Here is a 19,554-nt window from a genome sequence, read left to right on the forward strand (position 1 = left end):
GAGACGCAGCCTGCAGGTGAACCGGTCTAAGCCTGATCAGGTAGCTATTACTGGCCAAAATCCTTGAAAAAGCAACTGCCATTGCGCATGTGACCGGCCTACGGCTCAGAGGACAAGACTGCTCTCTCTGCACATGCATAATTGCTCCCTCGTAAAAATTGTACCTGGGCATGTGTCCCATTCTCTGTACATACATACCTTTAATCGCTGTACTCCGTATGGCGTACGGAGTATACACAATTACTTTTCTTGAAAGCTATCGCTGCATCTCGCAGATCTATGGGTACGAGTAACTCCGTGTCCGTACCCAATTGTCTATTCTGTTTCCACAGTGCCTTGTTGGACAGTGTACGGAGTACGGACTACGAAGTACTCCACACTTCGGACTATGATAAGACTGTGTTAGCCCAACCTCCCGACCTCAGAGAACTCCACTTTTGGAAATGGTTACAGTCGCCGGACTGGCACGACTCAGCCTTAGGGTGAAGCTGCCAAAATAGCTGCAGCAGGGTAGCACTCAATGACTCATGTAGTCCTGTCTCTGAGCGAGTCCCAAAGATTCCTTCTATCCCAAATTTTCTCCTATTTCTTTGCAGCTTTTACCTGTTGCACTTTTTCCAACTGGCTTCTTGCTGATGGCTCACTTTCGTCTACCTAAGGTAACTGACCTGCCCATTGTCAAACTTGCTACCAACTCCTGCAGGACTCAACACACTGTACTTTTTTACAGCCTTCGTACTTAGAAAATTTAAATGATGATTTTGGCTCTAACAACGACGCTACTTAATTATTCGCATTTTTGGAGGTAGCTTTTCCAAGGTCTGCCAGGATTTGGGATGACTTGGACAAGGTCTCTGCTGGTTAGCTGAAGGAAATAACAAAAAAAGCCCTGCTAGGTCTTACTGGGATTTTTGAGGTTAGAATTTAAGGGCGAGGATAATATAAGCTCAGCGCGTTAAACAACTGCGCCAACGGAGCATTTCATCTGAATTGTTTTTTTTTCCACATCTCATAAAAGATATATTTTTACTTGCGAGTTTAAGGCCGAAAAATCACTCATCCAGAAGGATTTCGCTTATCGAAATACACCGTATTCTTTCGCCTGTACCAGAGGGAGTGACGGGTTTAGAGATGGTCAATTGATTGCTATTCAAGGTCTACTGGACACTTGACTCCGGCAAACATTGGTATGATGATGAACTTGAAACTCTAGGTCGTTGTGTATTCCCTACTTGCTATTCTTATTTTGATAACGATCTTTAAGCCAATGAAATACTTCAGTTTCAATGTCGACATAAAATACTAGGCAGTAGGTAAGTAAATAAACAACCAGATGCAATATAAAAAATCACAATCCTCGCTACTCCGTACTCCTCATCCCCGGTTTTCCTCTCCACTCTATACCTGAAACTTTGGTTTCATCTAAGTATTATGCTCAGATAAGCTAGATCCGCCACATAAATGAATATTATCCTAGCAGAGAGGGTGCCAAGCAGTGCCAATACTGACAGGCATGGGTTATCGCATCTTATGCACAGCATCCAGGGGCACCATTCCCAAACGGGACAGGTTGACCGGATCGCGTACCTCTCAGTCCTCGGACCCGACAGGGCTGAGGGCGTTTTTTTGGAGCACTAACAGTCCCATAATCCCATTGGTTTTGGGTTTGAGATCTCTTTGGCGTGACTAACTTCGTTTGGATGATATCTTTGCTAGCTAAACAGGACTAGGTACCCATCTAAGATATGGAGGACTTGGGAGCAAGTATTCCTCAAAGTTCTATTCAGTATTACTGGAGGAGTATTTGTTTAATCCAGATCTTCCTTGAAGGGAAAGAAAAACACTCTTTGAGTCAAAAGACATACAGAGGAAGACTTGGAAGGCCTTTCATGTCAGGATGCCCAAGTCGTGACAGGGATGTCTTCAAGAACATCATTTCCAAAGTGCCATACAGTCACGTGACTGTGTTTTGGCAGAATCTTCGAGCTTATCTCGTACGGAGAACTCCGTAAAACGCGCAAACGGGACGGATTTTATCCCGACCAACGTGTCAGTCTTTGGTTCGGAGTACCTACAAATTACGCTGGTTTCTGGACTTTGCTTTTTGATATTAATTACAGTCTATTCACACGGTTAGAGTAGGACTCTTCTGCGCCTTGCTCTGCTTTGCGCTTATGGATACGATATGGATGGATGGAAGAGGATGCCGGTAGCCGCGACCCAGAGTTGTATTAGGCTATTAGCCATCCGCTGGTTATTGCGCGCAATTCCCCGGTCATCCGGTGGCGTTAAAAAGAGACAACTGATACATTGGAAATTGGATGTATTAATTGGATATCATGTGTATGCAACAAGGACATCGCATTTGCCCAGTGCACAGAGAAAAAAAAAACTGGGTCCGGCTCTCGGAGAGTGGGGATAGAAAGGGGAAAAAGCCGCGACCAGCCGCTAAACAGGAGAACCCGGGGAGAAGGAAGAAGCGCGTAACCACGAATCTTGGAGATCTTTTAACGGGATCCAGAGCTGGTAGAGCTCCAATTGAGAGTGTCTTCGAGAAGGAGATCTCGATTAATCGTAGTAATAATTGGCCGCATTGGAGGAACAGGGACTGGGAGTACTTCGGGAAAACGGTGAAGCCGGAATGGAGAAAGCAAGGCCTCAGAGCCCCGTAGCAGCGCCCCTAAAGGCCACCTGTTCCCATGGGCAGGGTGGCTACGCGGTGTGTTTGGGGGTGCACAGGGAGGTTGGATCGGGAGATGTCGGCTGTCCGTTGCCTGGGCCAAGGCTAGTGAATTTTCTTTTTTTTTTCGCCTTTGGCTGCGTTGCCGGGCTCCGTTGCTGCTGGCGCCGCCCGTTCCTGTAGCGCTCGCTTCTTCCCGCTTACAAGAGGCTGCCTCGCTATTTTTTCTCTTCCTCCTCCTTCTCCCTTCTTCCTCTCCTCCATCCTTTACAGTGTCTTGCATCCCCCCTTGACACTTCCCCATAACCACTCTCCTCTCTCATCCGTCTTTCTTAGTTCGCGTTCATCGCAACTGTCAAGATGGCCAAGGGCGACGTTAACCAGGCCGAGAAGTCCTTCCTCGGCATGCCGGTAAGTTTTTTTTTCCTTGCGCTGTTCCTGGCTCTTCCATCGTCGAAGTCATCGAAGCATCATCACAATGATCCAGCCCGGTCTTCTGCCTATCATAAAGCCATGGCGACGGTCTTGGATGATGCTGTAGATGGCACACTCGATGGATTTGTCGACATACAACGTCGCCATGTTCAGTCGCTGACGTTTCCTGCGGCATTAGGGTTTCCTGGTGGACTTCTTGAGTAAGTCTCAAACTTGCTATTGACTCAATTGATCGGTTTCATCCAGAAGGCGATCAAGAGTCAATTGTCATGGAGATCGGTAAACTGACAGCATTTCGACAGTGGGTGGTGTCTCTGCCGCCGTCTCGAAGACCGCCGCCGCCCCCATTGAGCGTGTTAAGCTCCTTATCCAGAACCAGGTAGGCCAATGAAGCTCATCTCCCATTGCTATGAATATCATGGAATATACGCTGGACGGGTCCTGGGGGTAATAACGGCTCCAACGCTCCGTGTTATCGCACCGATCGGAAGAGAAAAATTTTTGCTCTTCCTTCCTCCCAGTTCCAAGTCTCAGCATCTCAGGCTGGTGTGTTCGGAATCAGAGCTGACCAGTTGCTCGTTATAGGATGAGATGATCCGTGCTGGTCGTCTTGACCGCAAGTACAATGGTATCATCGACTGCTTCCGACGGACCGCCGCCTCCGAGGGTGTTATGTCCCTGTGGAGAGGTAACACTGCCAACGTCATCCGTTACTTCCCCACCCAGGCCCTGAACTTCGCCTTCCGTGACACCTACAAGTCGATGTTCTCCTTCAAGAAGGACCGTGATGGCTACTGGTGGTGGATGGCCGGTAACCTGGCCTCCGGTGGTGTATGTTCTGCCTTGCTATCTTCGCCTGAGGACGTGCTCGCTGACATCCTTACTAGGCTGCTGGTGCCACTTCCCTGCTCTTCGTCTACTCCCTTGACTACGCTCGTACCCGTCTGGCCAACGACGCCAAGTCTGCCAAGAGCGGTGGTGAGCGTCAGTTCAACGGTCTGATCGACGTCTACAAGAAGACCCTTGCTTCCGACGGTATCGTTGGTCTGTACCGTGGTTTCGGTGTCTCCGTCCTGGGTATCATTGTCTACCGTGGTCTGTACTTCGGCATGTACGACTCGCTCAAGCCCGTCGTCCTGGTTGGTCCTCTTGAGGGCAACTTCCTGGTCTCCTTCCTGCTCGGCTGGTCTGTCACTACTGGTGCTGGTGTTGCTTCTTACCCTCTGGACACCATCCGTCGTCGTATGATGATGACCTCTGGTGAGGCCGTCAAGTACTCTTCTTCTCTCGACTGCGCTCGCCAGATCATGGCCAAGGAGGGTTTCCGCTCCTTCTTCAAGGGTGCTGGTGCTAACATCCTCCGTGGTGTTGCTGGCGCTGGTGTCCTGTCTATCTACGACCAGGTTCAGCTCCTCCTCTTCGGCAAGAAGTTCAAGGGTGGCTCTGGTTAAGCGGTTTCTCAAGCACGCCGTCCTACCTGTCGATGATCGGGGACAAGGGGTTCGGAAAGCAGTGCTCCACTAATTTCTTCAAGGTTCAGCACTGAGGGTGGAGGCCTATAAAGATAGAAAAATGCGTTCAGGGCAATCTTGAAGCATAGAGCAAGTGGGGATTTTCTCTTTGTACCTGTTGTACTTTACTGCCTGCAAGCTTTTTTTCCTCCGTCTGTACTTCCTCCTTCCATACGGTCTGCAATCAATATGTTCCATTTGTTTTGGGTCAACTACTCCTACGGTCTCTGCGTCAGTGCTGTAGCGACCTGAGCGTCGTCATGATGGTCAGAACACGTAGTCTGTAGATTTCGGGATTTGCAAATCCGGTATATCACGTGTAGTAAAGTCATGTGACATGACGTCAACAGGCTGAAGCCTCGAGGAGAGTTACCTGTATTCAACTGATGCCTTGAGAATTATCCTCATCGTACATTTATTCTTTCTGGTTTACATTGCGCAAGATAATCAAAATGCCGCCCATAACCGGTATACCTACATTTACGTCTGCTCCCATCAACCCCAATTTGCATGGCAAGGGTGGCGATTCAAGAGCGACGCCTCAGACAGAAGAGCCTTCTCACGACGCGGATCAAGTCCCTACATCGGTAAGAGCGTCGAGCACGACTGCAGGAGATTCCTCTTCGCCGTATCCTCCCGCGCGTCCGGGCGCAGCAGCAGCAGCTCCTACCCCGACAGGCACTGCTGCTTCTGCGCCGCCATCATCAGCGTACACACCGACAACAACAACGACGGCCCCAGCGCCGCAGCCAGTCGCACGTCCAACTTGTCCAGGAACAACGAAATCCAGCGCCTACACCGTACCTCCTCCGCCCAAGGCAGGTGAGCCCGTTCAGCCCGCGTCGTACTATGCGCCCAGACCTGTTAGTACTGCGCAAGCAGAACAACAACAATATCCTACTACTATAGGTGGTAGTAGTAATCTGCAGTCGCCATCGCCGTCGTCGTCGCATCATTCTCCCTTCTTCCAAACCTTCTCCTCCTCCTCCTCTTTATCCACTGCTTACAATAATTCTTCGATGATGTCGACATATCAGCCCCCGACAGCAGACAGGAACAATCAGACGTTCTTGTCGCAGTCGCAATACCAAGAAGAGGAAGAAGGACAAGGGATTCTCGACACAGCCAAGTCATGGTTACAAATTGCAGGGACGAAGCTGGCGGAGGCGGAGGCGGAGGTTTGGAGACGGGTGAATTCGAAGACATGACATAATTTGCGGAGCGCAGCGAAGCAATATTATTATTATGATGATATTCATCCAAGACGTGAGTGAGGGTTTGTGGATATTGGATATTGAATACTGGATATTGGGTATTGGAATTGGGACTGGGATTGGGATTGGGATTGGATGTGCTGTATCTGGTAGTTGTGTATTGTGTTGTACGGAGTATTGCACGCGACGAACGATAATTATTATATCCCTATAATATCCCTATACTCCGTAATAAATGCATGGAATCAAGTTAGTCGAATTACCTAGAGACTGGAATTTAGCGTCCCCTTAGTACTCCGTATTGTTCAGCCTTGATGGAATAGAGAGAGAGAGAGAGACCAGCTATTCTCGCATTCCTAGGTATGTAGATGGGATATACTACTGCTCTACAGGATACTGTTCTACTCCCTTACCACAGCTCCATTAATGACTAACCACATGCGCCTGTTGCAATACCAGTCAGTCGAGAGAGGTCATTGGTCATAGAGAAGTTGATCATGTCCAGAGCGCAGAGAGCTGCGCCCACTTTGATTCTATTCACGTCGATTTTCACGTTTCGCCTGACCTGATGATTCGACGGCAATTATTACCGGGATTAATTATTATTGATTGGCAGTAAGCAAACAAGCGTCGAACCAGCCTTCTTTTCGTCTATGCTATCGAGACTCCTAAGAGATTTCGCTTCGCTCCCAGGAGGAGGAGGTGTTGGAGGTGGTAATGGAGGTGGTGATAGCCTGAATATAAGGTTGACGTTTGCTGAGGCAGAATCTTTCTGTACCATACGAAATCAAATCCTGGGATATACTTACGGATTCCCGGCAACACAGATGATGCAAAGCTACTGGCAAAATCAAGGGCGGCTCCTTCGAGCATCATGTTGAAGATGTACAGTACCTATGCCAATCGTAGATACATCGAAGCCCAAGAATATCCTGTGGAGGACAGACGCTACTCAGTGCAGTCAACTAAGACGACCGAGGTAGCTGAAGAAAGGCGCAGGACGAGGCAGAAACAACGACCAGTGCAATGCAGTTAAGACGACCAATCGCGATTTTAGCCCGTCCCAGCAGCCTTTCTCCATCTGTTAACAAAACGCGATCTGACCTCACCACCTCTCTGAAACCATAATAGGTACAGGTAGCGTTGTGAATAATGTGATACTAATTAAAACAGATATGCAGAAAACATAACCATCGACAAATGGATCCCCAAGTTGAATGCTTCCAATGTCGAGGACGAAGAGAAAAGAAAGAGCAGCCCACAAGCACGAAAGGCGGCATAGCTGCAAGAACCAGCAGAATGAAGAGGCATTGCAATCATGTGGAAAACATCTTTCGACCGAGCATTCGGCGCTTGCTTTCGCGCAGGCTCAAGGTCACCATCACAAGAAAGCCATGAGTATCCCGTAACCAATGACAAAAAGTATGAGGAGAAAACGCCGTAATGCCTTCATAGGCAGGTATCCGATTCCCAAACAAGCCCAGTTCCCATGTCCGTAAACCCAATGTCCCAATTGAAAAACAGACGATGTGCAATGCTAAAGTTTTATTCTGAATGAGTAGTTGAGCAGTCGAGCACCAACGGCGGCAAAAGAGAAAAGAAGACAGAGAGAAAAAAAAAGGACTGTATCTGCCTGGTTAGGGCCAGCCTCAACCAGTAAAGCACGAATTCGAGTCACATCCCAAGGATGTGACATGAACGACGAATAAAATTATCCGACTGCGAAAAAAAAAAGGTCATGTTACATAGATCCGAGTTTCAAGAGCGCCTCAACTGCCGCACGCTCTTCGAGATCGCCACCAACGCCGTCCGGAAGAGAAAAGCCCGACTGCTGAACAGGTATACCGCCCGGCACTGACTTCGCCAAGGTGGATGAAGCAGGACCACCCCCGCTCCGCTGAGGGTACTGCTGCTTCTGATTCGAATATATGGCAAGATGATTGGTATTTACAATGCCGCCGCCATTCAAAGATCTGGCTCGGAGGGCATCAGCGCCTATATTTGCCCAATCCTCTTCGTCTGTGACGTCCCCGTCATCCCATTCGTCATCGGGAACAGCGGCATCGTCAGGTGCCTCGGAGGAGGAACAGTAATCGCGGTCTTCTCCGTCGAGAGACATCTTGTCCGCTTCGTGCTCGGGGTAGTCGAGGTCGGAGTGGGAGAAGGCGGCAGAGTCACCGGTCATGCTGGTTCCATAGGCCGGTCGACTGTTGGAGCTCCTCCACTGCGAGTTCTGAGGGATCTGAACACCCTGCCGGTAGGAGTTTGGGACGCTGGATGGTGGGGACGAGTTGTTTAAGGCTTGTCGATCCCGGGCGGGCTGGCCGCGTCGACGTGCGTCCCAGCGACCCCAACCAACCTTCTCGAAGATCACATCCCCATTGATGCCTCCACCCTCACCGCCATTTCCTCGGCCTTCCAGGGCACCCACGACCAGTCTGCGCGCTTTGGCGGGAGGGATACTCGCAAACCCGGGGACCGAAGTGGTGAGGTAGCCCATGATGTGGCGGATCGCCAGGGGGCCGTGGTTAAGCAGAATGTCGGGGAGGTGGTATTTGGCCAACAGCGCGGGGGTGATGGCACCAGCACTGTCTATGGTGTTCGTGGTCGGGCCATGTGGCGGCTGGTCCTGGCTCTTTGCATGGTCGACGGCGTCCTGCAAGTCGATATCGGAGTCGACGTGCACGGGAGCAGCGGGAGGCGAGTCGGGGAGGTTGGCCGCATTTTTGTGCTTGAAGGTGTGTGGAGAAAGAGTCGGAGAGATGGAGTTGGGGGGAGTTGGCAGCTGGCCATGTCCCTGGCCAGGGCGAGCAGCCAAGCCGCCCCTGCTGCCATTTCCAGCGTCGCGAGGCTTGGGGATGTCGACAGAAGCCGTCTTGCCAGCCAGGGCCATGCCGATGGTAGATGCGGCCGTCTGGGGAGCCATGATCGCGTCTTGGTGATGGGAAGAGCTGTTGAGACCAGGATATGAGTCAGAGCCCCAGCTCACAGATCCAGGGGGAGATAAGGGGAAGAAGACCACGAAGGTGCGGCGATAAGAGCAAGAAAGACGCGTAAAGGCCAGATCTGGATGGCAAGGGGCAAGGGCGACTCACGTCAGTCTGCGCGACTATCCACGAGTTCGCCGATCTGTTGACACGGTGCTGGATGAACTGGCCGTTGACAGCGGACGGTCAGTTACCAAAAGCGGATGTAATGCGACGCGCTGGCAGGAGATAGGGTAAGGTACAGACAGGCGACAGGCGACTGTCCAGTCGAAAAAAGAAAAAAAGAAAGAGTCTAACAGGTCGAGCAGGTCTCAGTAGCAGCAAGTCCAGATGATCGGGAGTGATTTGATGGAGAGAGGAGGGGAGGAGGGAGGATGAGCATAGAAGTAGAAGTAGCGCGTTGACGACGCCCTCTGTCACAAGGGCAAGGGTCCTGCCCGATTGGGTGGGGGCAGCGGTGGATGGGAAGGAGCAACGGATGCTGCGGACGGTCATGCAGTCCGGTAATTTTACGCGGCGGTCGCAGGCAGCGGCAGGTAATTACGGCCCTGTTACCGCGTGCTCGATACAGCCATAGAAGGAGCCAGAAGGCTGTTGGTACCGCGTGGTGGCCTTGATTGGCAGCGCCTTGCTGCACTGGGCAATGCATAGCGCGCCAAACCCTGGGGCTGCCTGCGCCGGCGCCGGGAGCGACCGGAGCTGGTCTGGCGGTGTCCGCTGTCCTCGTATAGCCTGTCAATCCCTACGATAGTGCACGCGCCTAATTCATAGTGATGGACCTAGCAGAAGAATCAATTTCTATCTGTTTCTTCTCTTTTCTTTTCTTGTTCATAATTGCAGGCATAGCCCTATTCATGTCAGGATTGCCATGCACAAGCATCATGTGCATACGTCGGCATGCTGAGGGACTTTCAGGTCGCATGCACTCCGGACTCGTCTTTGGGCATGTGGGATCGCGATAGGCTGGGATGGCAGTCACCAGTGTGCCCGTCTCGCCAATCGCTCCAGCGCCTTATCATCCGTCCGTTATGGCACGTGGATCCTTCGCTTTCACACAGCCTCCCCGCACACACAAGATAATCAGATCAGCTGCGACACGGGTTCGAAGGAATGGTGTCTGTGTAGAGCCAGCTCGTGGTTCCAAATAATAGACCGAGTTATAGGCTGAGTCTATTTCCAGCATAGTCGAGTGCTGCTGCGTGGGGTTCTTCCTGACAAGAACGCGAGACCAGCATGCCCCTCCTACTCCGTATATACTGATACTAACCAACAGGTACTGTCTGACTCAGTATGGATCACTGCGAATCCTTGCATAGTCTATTTATAGTGTGTGGATTCCGTCTTACAATATTGGTACCTGGTTCTTTGTCCAAGCAGCTTTATCTGAGACAAAGACCAGATTACATAATTTCAAGACCAGATATTGATTCCTGAGGCTTGTTCTATGCGACAATGTTGGCTGTGGCTTTCTGTGGATTGAGGTGACGTCAGATTCCACGGCTGGTAGGATTTCCACTGTCTGGATAGAAATAATGCACCGCTTTCCACAGGACGGAATCTTCGTGAGGATCCCGCTGTCGATCAGCAATTGTTTCTTATTCAAACAGGCCAAGATCGAGATCTCGTCTTCGACCTACTAACTGAGACTGTCTTATACCATTCCGTTCTACCATTGACGATGAAAACAGTGATAATCCGTCTGCAGTCTGCTGAAACTGCACGATATAATCTATCTTCAGATAGCCTCGCGACGGTTCCTCTAGCGCAAGGCATTATTGTATTGTATGCCTTCTGTATTGTATTGTGGTTCCAGACTTTGGCTCCCGAACTCCACAGAATCACAGACCAGCTCTAATTAATAGTAACTGCCGGGAGGATGGAATCCGAGGGTGGGTCTGATACACGTTAATTACGGGCCATTCATTACGGAGTACTCCGTACAATAATAATCTCAATTGCAGACAGCTTCAATTTCCGATGTCTGACGTCATTTGTCGAGTACTTACTCGACTGTGAAAGTCTTCTAGTTGCGACTTCTACAGTACTTCACACTACATGTATGCATGTACTTGTTAATTACTATGCAATTGACTTGTAGCAAGCCAATTCAGGATCAATTCGCCTCCAGCATTTGATCAGGGGGACTCCATGCAGCGCAATAGCAATGAACATGATGAACCAACCCTCATGTGGGCAATAATAATATTTCGCACACAAAGATGAACTAGGGTTATGACCTAACTTACCTACGTACAGAGTAGGTACAGCACATAGAGCCGGACCTGCTAATAAGGTTGTCACATGCAAGTTTGATAGGTAGGTGGTTGTCGTCGACTTGAGCATTTAGCAGAACCATAATTCGATTCAACTTTCCAAGTAATCCGTAATTTCTAGTTGAAACCCATTCGTTTGACGGATTTATCACGTCCACTTTGTTCTCGCAGTCTGTGTGTGTTGTGTCTCTTACACGCTTCCATGGTCACCTCGATAAAAAGATATGGAGTCTTTTTTTTTTCAAGTAAATGAGCCATCAAGCTGAGATCATGTCCCAGCAGTAACGAGCAGTAAGTGATCAACATACCATATTCATGAATATGTGTCGTTGAATCGGTCATCTATAAGACACGTGACTATTATCACGTGGTGTCACGTGAAATCATGACCATGTCCATGACAAGAATCAAGATCTCAATCGAGTATAATTATTTACTCCATACAAGTGGGAGGTCTGATTGATAAATGCGTCTGTCCAATAAATCCTCCCTTTGTACTCTGTACTCCGTACGAATGGATTACATCTCCAACCGAGGAAGCACGCAATCAAGGTGTTCGGTCCGTTACGCATCGGACCGCGAACCTGCGAGTTAACCTATCCTGTTGATTGGGGACATGTACCTACTCCTCTGGAACCCCACATCAGCAACCCATATCCGATCCATGGTCCTGTCTACTCCTCCCCTGCAGATACAGCCTAGGAACTGCGTCGCTCGGGTCTTTATCCGGTGTGATTCCGGCCTGGGAGCAATTCCGCGGCCTTGCTGCATGTCTATCTCTTGTCAGCTAGCCTCTCATCAGCGCGCGGAACGAGTAATTACATTCTGATTGACTGTGTGTCCAAGAAGCTGGGAAGATGAGATCAGATGTGATGGATTTATCTACCGGTGCCGTTGCCGGATCGGGGCATATCCAATCTAATGGATCTGATCCATTCATTGACTATCGGTTGAGGGCATGACGTCCGTCCACCAGTAGTATAAGTGTCTCGTACGTCAGATTTGATCGACCACTGATTGATTAATTGCATTATTCGGACGGCAGTTTGTCTGCCTACCTAACCGATCTCCTGCACCAACCATCTTTGTCTGGATGGTAAACTAAGAGGTACCTCTCTCTCTGCCAGGTACCTACCTTACGTTTCCTTCCTCCCCTCCATGTCATCGTGCAGAGTTGCAGACCCTGGTTACTATTACCACGTGACACAACAAGATGGTCTCAGCAGTCGACGTTGACGGCGACGGGGAGTATTCCCCCGTGCGCGAAGCAGGCCGTATCCTGAACTTCCTCTGCAAGCAGTCGCAGGCACTGAACCTGCCGTCCGAAGCGGTGGCCAACAAAGACGCGGTTTCGTTCTACTCGACCACCGACCAGATCTACTTCCCCATCCCGTTCAAGGAGACGGAAACGCTCGCCGCGCTGAAAGGCGTCGAGGCGCTGGTGGCTGCTGCCATTGCAGATCTCCGCTATGGCCCGAGCACGCACAAGCGAAGCATCCGGGTCAGCCTGGAGAGGGCGACCTGCTTTGGATGCCAGGCGTACCTGGCCAAGGTGGATGGGCTGGGGAAGTTGGACCCGGGGGTACGCGCCAAGCTGAAAGGTGTGTCATCAAAGAATCTATATTATATTTATATTATATTATATTAAGCCCGATTACGTCTCTAGATACGGATCTCCTCCAGGCGCAGTCCAACGGCTACCGGCGAATGTCGGCCAACCTCTACCGGACCAAAAACGAAGGCGAATTCTTCCACATCCACGGCTCGTTGGAAGCCACCACGACTCTCAACATGATCGGACTGGAAGCGTACCGGCCCGACCTGACGGACTACCGGGAAATCATCCGGGTGATTGAAAGCCAGGTGCAGAAGTTCACAGCCGCAGAGCTGGAGAAGATGAATGCCGAAAGAAGGCAGGCGGGTGTGACGGCGTATAAATACGAGGACTTTATCAAGACTCCACATGGCAAAATCAACGTGCAGGAACCGCCGTGGAAAGTCACCCGTCTAAAGGGAGATCTACCGCCCACGCCCTTCCCGGCTGCACGCAGCGGCGGGCGTCGGATCCTGGAGGGAATCAAGGTGCTCGAGCTGTGTCGCATCATCGCCGGGCCGACCATCACCCGCGTGCTGGCTGAGTATGGCGCCGACGTGCTCAAGATCACGAGCCCGAACCTCAGCGACGTGCCTTTCTTTCAAGTTGATGGAAACATGGGCAAGCATGCGGCGGATCTGGACCTGAAGACACCGGACGGCCGGCGGCAGTTTGAAGAGCTCCTTGCGGATGTGGATGTGTTTGTGGACGGTTATCGGCCTGGCGCGCTCGCCAGACTGGGCTACGGGCCCGAGAAGCTGGCGGAGCTGGCAGAGAAGCGGGGGAAGGGCATAGTGTATGTCAACGAGAATTGCTTTGGATACGAGGGTGAATGGGCCGGACGTCCAGGGTGGCAGCAGATTGCGGATTGTGTAGGGATCCTATCCTAGCTTTTTTTTTTTGCTGGTTGGTTGCTAACATGGGAATGATAGGTCACCGGAGTGGCCTGGGCGCAGGGGCAATTCATGAACCTCTCGACGCCGGTGGTACCCCCATTCCCGATATCCGACTACGGGACGGGATGCATGGGGGCGATCGCCGCGCTGACGGGGTTGTACCATCGCGCAAAGACGGGGGGATCGTACCACGGCAAGGCGTCGCTGATGCATTACGACCTGCTGCTGTTCGCCGTGGGCATGTATCCGCGGGAGATCCAGGAGAAGCTGCGAGCGGCGCAGCCGGCGGAGTTTTTTGAGCTGCGGCACCACGACAGCGTGGACCGGATCTCGGCGACGACGCTGAACATCATGAGGGAGCGGTTTCCGGAGGTGTTTGCGCCAGCGGGGCCGAACCCGTACACGGAGAAGTGGGTTTCGCGGGCGTACAATGCGGAGATAGAGGTGGTTCGACCGGTGGCGGAGATTGAGGGCGTGGACAACGTCTTTGTGCGAGCGAGTCGGCCGAACGGGAGCGATCGACCCAGCTGGGAGGATTTCTTGGAGGAGGAGGAGGATCGCAGGGTTGGCAGTAGCAACGGGTTGAATGGGGTGAATGGACATAGCCATAGCCATAGCCACTAGAGTCGTTATACATACAATCTAGAGCAGACTGTATACAAACCCTAGTTAAGAAAGAACCTACAGTACAGTACTACATGAACATGCCTATATAGCAAGAGACACATAGAACCAAAATTAACACTATAATTAGCCCTGTAGCATGTACATATGTGTGCCTATGTAATGGATGATGTATGTCTGTATGTACAGTACCTTATCCGATCAACTACCTACCTAGGTAGGTAGTTAACCGACACCAAACCCGAAATCCATCATCTATCGGATCGGATCTGCCTGCGACTGTACTGCACAGTACATACAGTAGTACTGTACCAGAAGTAGGTAGGTATTAGTTCTATTTATCCTCATTGTTAATTAATTAAAATCATTTATCCATCCATCTATCATCCATTTATCTATCTATCGATTGATTGATCGATAGCATCGATATTAGTATCGATCTTACTTACAACCCCACCTGAATACACTCACTACCTAGGTAATTAATTGCACGGATTATTTATTTATTTATCTCATCTGATTAATCGATCAATTCGTTTGTTTTTATTTATTTATTTATCGTCTGTTCTTGTACTGTATATCATATCATTCAGAGATACTATCTACTTACCTACCTACTTCCATCAAATCAATTTATCATTTCAACGAAGAAAGATGTCCTCCTACAAAATAACCTACATCGTCAACAACAGCATCTCCCCCCAACAAGCCAAACAATTATCCTCCTTCCTATCCTCCTTCTACGCAACGAGCGACGACCCCTCCGCGCACGAGAAATATGCGAGGGAGTACTTTACGACTGATGCGACGCTCGTTATGGGTAGTGCTGAGAGGGTTGCGAGGGGGTTTGATGGTATGTATATTATTCATCACTTATTTACCTTGTGTGTGTGTGTGTATGTGTATATTGTCTGTTTGTTCTCGTTGGGATTTGTTTTTTATTTCTGTTTTACTTTTTGATTTAGTTTACAGGGTATCTATCTAGATATATCTATGACTGTATAACATACATGTACGGAGTACGGAGGGAGTATTTATAACATTCCAGACCGGACCAAAGAAAAAACAAAGCGCCAACACATCCATCCATCTGTTTCTTTCCTTTCTTTTAACCCCTTTAACCCCTTTGAACCATCCATTCGACAATTCAACCATTCAACCACAGATCTTGATGAAAGACCCATCCTAACCTGACTGCTCTGACTGCCTGACTGCATAGAAATCCTCGCCCTCCGCAAGTCCCTCTGGACAACCGTCACCGCGCGCCACCACACGCCCACCAAGATCTTCTTCGGCGGCGCCAACGACCTCATGCTTTTCGGAAAAGTGGCCTATGTCATGAAGGCGGACGGTAGGCAAGTGGAGATTGACTGGGCCGCGCGGGCAGAGTTCGTCTTTGATAATGATGGAAAGCCGAAGATGAGGTATTATCAGGTTTATCTGGTGAGTTTGGGTTGAGTTGAATCCAGTTGAGATGGGTTGAGTTGAGTTGAGCGGTGCTGATAGAGGGTGATTGCTCAGGATACTGCTGCTCAAGCTGCTGCTGCTGCTGCTTCTGCTGCTGCCGCGAAATGAGAAGATCCCAATCCAAATGTAAAGATGCAACCTGTATATAGTATAGTTGGTCGTACTATAAATAATTGGTCGTCCCGTACATGGGTACATGCCCCGGATACAGACCGCTCGAATCCTGATTCAGCGGCCACAGCGCATCGAAATGTATCACCTCCTCCAGAACTGGCCCCGGGTCCGGCCCCAGGAGTTCCTCCGCTCCAGGAAACACCAGCCCCTCGACGCTCTCGTGAGCGTTCATATTGCTGGCCGTCATGTCCACATCTGTCGGTCTTTCTCCCGTTCCATCGGCCCAGTTCCATGCCGCCGCTGGCGCCATGTTCTGCGTAGACACGTAAGTCGTAACAATCCCCTGGCCGTCCGGCGTTACCATGCTTTGCTTCGTCGAGAAGAGGTTCTCAATCGGATCCTGTCTGCCAACGTCTTTCGACGGCAGGTTCGACGACCGGCTCTCAGTGACCGTCTTGTGGAATGCAGTCAGGATCTGCAGATATCGTGCGGCCAGGGGATCCATCTCGGCAAAGTACTGGTGCAGGAGAATCGCTATCTGCGCGATCGAGTCGTTCTCTGGATTCTCGTAGACGTTGAAAAAGGAATTCGTCAGGACGATCAGTCCCGCGAGAAACATCCAGTTACTACACACGTCAGCATCCTCTCACAAAAACTCTCGACGGATGGAGTCCTACATGATGAATGGATTCCTCCGCGGAAGACAACCTTTCACTCGGATCGTCTGCACCGCCCGGATCATATGGATCGCCGAGCGGACGCACGCGGCGGAATACTTGTGGAGCTCGGGATTCTCTGCCACGCGACTCTCTGCCGGAGAGCTGGCGCAGGCCTCCGTCGGGTTCTGCGGCTTGGACCCCTGCTGGTAGATGGCTTTCTTGACGTGCAGCAACAGAAAAGGTCGCGTGAGGAGAATGATCGTGCTGAAGTACGTCATCCACAGATGTAGCTGGCCCATCGCCACCCCGGGATCATCGTGCGGGGTGGGCGTTGGATGCCATTGCAGGAGTTCCGGCAGCGATTGCGTCCATTCGTGGATCTTGACTGCGATGTTTCTCGCGATCCGAAGCGACACCTTGCGGGTTCGATATATCTGGTTCAGGATGACTCCCAGGATCTGGGCCGCTCGCACCGAGGCCGACAGAGCCTCCGATTCAAAACTCTCTGGCGACGAACCTGTCTTGACCTGGTTGTCGGAGAACAACTCCTCGGAGCAGTCTTCGTCGTTGATGGGAGTCGGACGCCCCAAGCACGCCGACAAGAAGCGGTCCATGACGTAGAGACTTCTCCAAAGCATGGTCCTACACACATTAGAAACCCACACCAACTGGCTTTGTAACCCGCGGGAAATACCTAGGAACCGACCTCGACACCCTTTCCGACTCGTCGTAGATGCGCTGCGCCTCTACTCGATGCAGACCCAGAGCGTAAGAGAGCCGGACAGCCATTCCTGGAACCATCATATCAGCAATGCGGTAGAACGACCACAATGTATAGAGACATCGGGAAATACCGAAATACGCCCACGCCGTGTTTCGTTTCCCCACCGACAACATGTAGAGCGTCATCAGCAGCAGTGCTTGGATGGAAGCGAAATCGCCGTCCTCGAACCCCGAAGTCGAGTCCTTCAGATGCTTCGCCGTCAGGAAGAACATCTCGCTGCGGTCGAACTTGTCCGACTGCAGCCGCTTCAGAATGGCCGCCTCGGCGGGCGACGGCTGCGGCGACGTCGCTCTCAGCTGCAGGCCATTGGCAAAGACCAGGTTCAAAATGCACATCCAGGACTGCTCTGCGGCCAGGGGGTTTTGATAGGTACGCTCAAGGCGCTGCTTAAAGGAGCGTTCGTCGAACAGATGCATCACCCCTTTCGTCTGATCCACAAGTTAGAGGCCACTTTCTCCTCTCCGATGGCAGCCGGCTTACATTGGCGAAGAAGGCGTCTACGAGGAAAAAGGCAGCTTCTCGGTCTGGAAGCGTATACGTGTGGTGGTATGCGGGAGGAGCGGATACGGACGTTTCGAGGATCTTATGTCGCTGGGGATCGATGGTGAAGGCAGACGTGCCGACGACGCTGCTAACCAGCTGTCGAACGGTCTGCAGGTACGACAAGGGGGCCGAGTCTCCAATATACACTACATACGGTGTCTCTGGTCAGTACGACGTCTTCGTCTGCCAGTGCCAGACGACAACTGCAGGCGACCTACACATCCTTCCCTTGCCGTCATTCAGCATGCGCGACGCCCCCTGCATCTCCGCCTCGTCCGTCTCGGAGCCGCCGCTCTGCTCGACGGGCGGGGACTGGCCATTGACGGCGTTCATCGCGGGGAAAGGGTCTTGCGGCGGGTTCTGCGAGGGCGGAGAGAGGTGCGTGCTGGCGGGCACGCTGATGTCCAGGCTCGGAGCGGAGCTGGTCAGGGCGAAAGACAGGCGATGGCCGTAGCTGGCGCTGGTCCTCTCAGACGAGCTCCAACCGGTCTCGGACAGGACGCGTTTCTTGCGATTCGGGTGCTGGGCCGGGACGGACGAGGTCGTCGAGGTCGTCGGGTCGCCCGTGGCAGGGACGGGCTGCAGGAAATGGCACTCGACGGCGCGCTTGATGCAGTTTCCGCAGGGACAGGTGCCATTGCACTGGCTAGTCAGCAGATCTGAGCAGCGTAGGGTGAGCAAACGGACGTACTTTCTGCTTCCTCCTCTTGCAGTTCTCGCACGCCTGGGCGGCGCGGATGCGATTCTCCGGGGCGACCTTCTGACGCGCCATAGCCGATCGGCGGAGACGAGCTGCAGGGCGAGTTGGCAGGAGACGAGGGCAGGCAGAGCATCGGAAGCAGCGTCGGAAGAGACAGGCCAGGCTCGGCAATGGATCTGATATGATGTACTCCGTAGATTCTCCAGACGGAGAGCTGGTTGTTCTCCGCACGTGGGGAAGCACGTGTCCGGCGGTTCGGCTCTCGGCAGCGGGACTTCTCCATCGGCTGGCAGACGTCAACCGTTCGTCGCCATGACACAAGACGACCTCCGCGCCTCTTAAAGGCTAAGGTCGCCCAGCATGGCCAGCAGCACTGTTTCTGCCGGGTGATCGCCGCGAGCTCTCCTCTCCAGCCATGCCCTTCGTCGACATCGACCAGAAACGGCTGCACTACGCCGATTCGCACCCCCAGGGCGCCCCCGAGGGCGGCCTGACCTTCGTCTTCATCCACGGCCTGGGCTCGTCGCAGAACTACTACTTCCCCATCCTGCCGGACCTCACGCCGCACCACCGCTGCATCACCGTCGACTCGTACGGCTCCGGGCGTTCCGCGTACACGGGCCTGGAGCAGAGCGTCGGCACCATGGTGGCCGATTTCGCCGGCGTGCTGGATGCGCTGAAGATCCAGAAGGCGGCCGTCGTGGGCCACTCGCTGGGCGGCACCGTGGCCCTGCATCTGGCGACCAAGCTGCCGGACCGAATCGTGGCCGTGGTCTCCATCGGGCCGGTCCATCCGACGGCGAGCACGGGCGGAATCTTTGAGAAGCGCATCCAGGTGGTGTCTGAAGGTTGGTTGACATGCATTCCCAGCAGACACGAGCTGAGTTGATGACGATGATCCAGACGGTATGGAGCCGATGGCCAACAGCATCCCCGACGCCGCGACGGGATCGCGCAGCCGACCGCTGCACAAGGCATTCATCCGCGAGCTGCTCCTGGGCCAGAACCCGCTGGGCTACATTTCACTGTGCCGGGTGATCTCGACGGCCACGGCACCGGACTACGCGGCCGTG

At 52.1% G+C, this 19,554-nt stretch overlaps 5 protein-coding genes across 5 annotated transcripts; 3 read left to right on the plus strand and 2 right to left on the minus strand.

Annotated features, from left to right (window-relative positions):
- Positions 1-3,040: 3,040 nt before the first annotated feature.
- Positions 3,041-4,566, plus strand: T310_9756 (Mitochondrial ADP,ATP carrier protein (Ant); the record flags this gene model as incomplete). Its single annotated transcript, XM_013467796.1, has 5 exons — positions 3,041-3,091; positions 3,140-3,315; positions 3,499-3,661; positions 3,701-3,946; positions 4,003-4,566. 5 exons carry the CDS (start codon positions 3,041-3,043, stop codon positions 4,564-4,566), a joined length of 1,200 nt encoding a protein of 399 aa, XP_013323250.1.
- A 512-nt stretch (positions 4,567-5,078) lies between these two features.
- Positions 5,079-5,834, plus strand: T310_9757 (uncharacterized protein; the record flags this gene model as incomplete). Its single annotated transcript, XM_013467797.1, has 1 exon — positions 5,079-5,834. One exon carries the CDS (start codon positions 5,079-5,081, stop codon positions 5,832-5,834), a length of 756 nt encoding a protein of 251 aa, XP_013323251.1.
- A 1,747-nt stretch (positions 5,835-7,581) lies between these two features.
- Positions 7,582-8,766, minus strand: T310_9758 (uncharacterized protein; the record flags this gene model as incomplete). The annotated part of the gene is made up of 1 exon (XM_013467798.1): positions 7,582-8,766. The coding sequence occupies one exon, from the start codon at positions 8,764-8,766 to the stop codon at positions 7,582-7,584; it is 1,185 nt and encodes a 394-aa protein (XP_013323252.1).
- A 3,547-nt stretch (positions 8,767-12,313) lies between these two features.
- Positions 12,314-14,292, plus strand: T310_9759 (CAIB/BAIF family enzyme; the record flags this gene model as incomplete). The annotated part of the gene is made up of 4 exons (XM_013467799.1): positions 12,314-12,701; positions 12,767-13,566; positions 13,627-14,154; positions 14,260-14,292. 4 exons carry the CDS (start codon positions 12,314-12,316, stop codon positions 14,290-14,292), a joined length of 1,749 nt encoding a protein of 582 aa, XP_013323253.1.
- A 1,107-nt stretch (positions 14,293-15,399) lies between these two features.
- Positions 15,400-19,463, minus strand: T310_9760 (uncharacterized protein; the record flags this gene model as incomplete). The annotated part of the gene is made up of 7 exons (XM_013467800.1): positions 15,400-15,820; positions 15,870-16,421; positions 16,560-17,096; positions 17,161-17,666; positions 17,719-17,927; positions 18,000-18,440; positions 18,473-19,463. 7 exons carry the CDS (start codon positions 19,461-19,463, stop codon positions 15,400-15,402), a joined length of 3,657 nt encoding a protein of 1,218 aa, XP_013323254.1.
- Positions 19,464-19,554: the final 91 nt, after the last annotated feature.

This window comes from Rasamsonia emersonii (assembly GCF_000968595.1).
Source record: "Rasamsonia emersonii CBS 393.64 chromosome Unknown ctg1118621762206, whole genome shotgun sequence".
In the NCBI taxonomy this organism is placed as follows: domain Eukaryota; kingdom Fungi; phylum Ascomycota; class Eurotiomycetes; order Eurotiales; family Trichocomaceae; genus Rasamsonia; species Rasamsonia emersonii.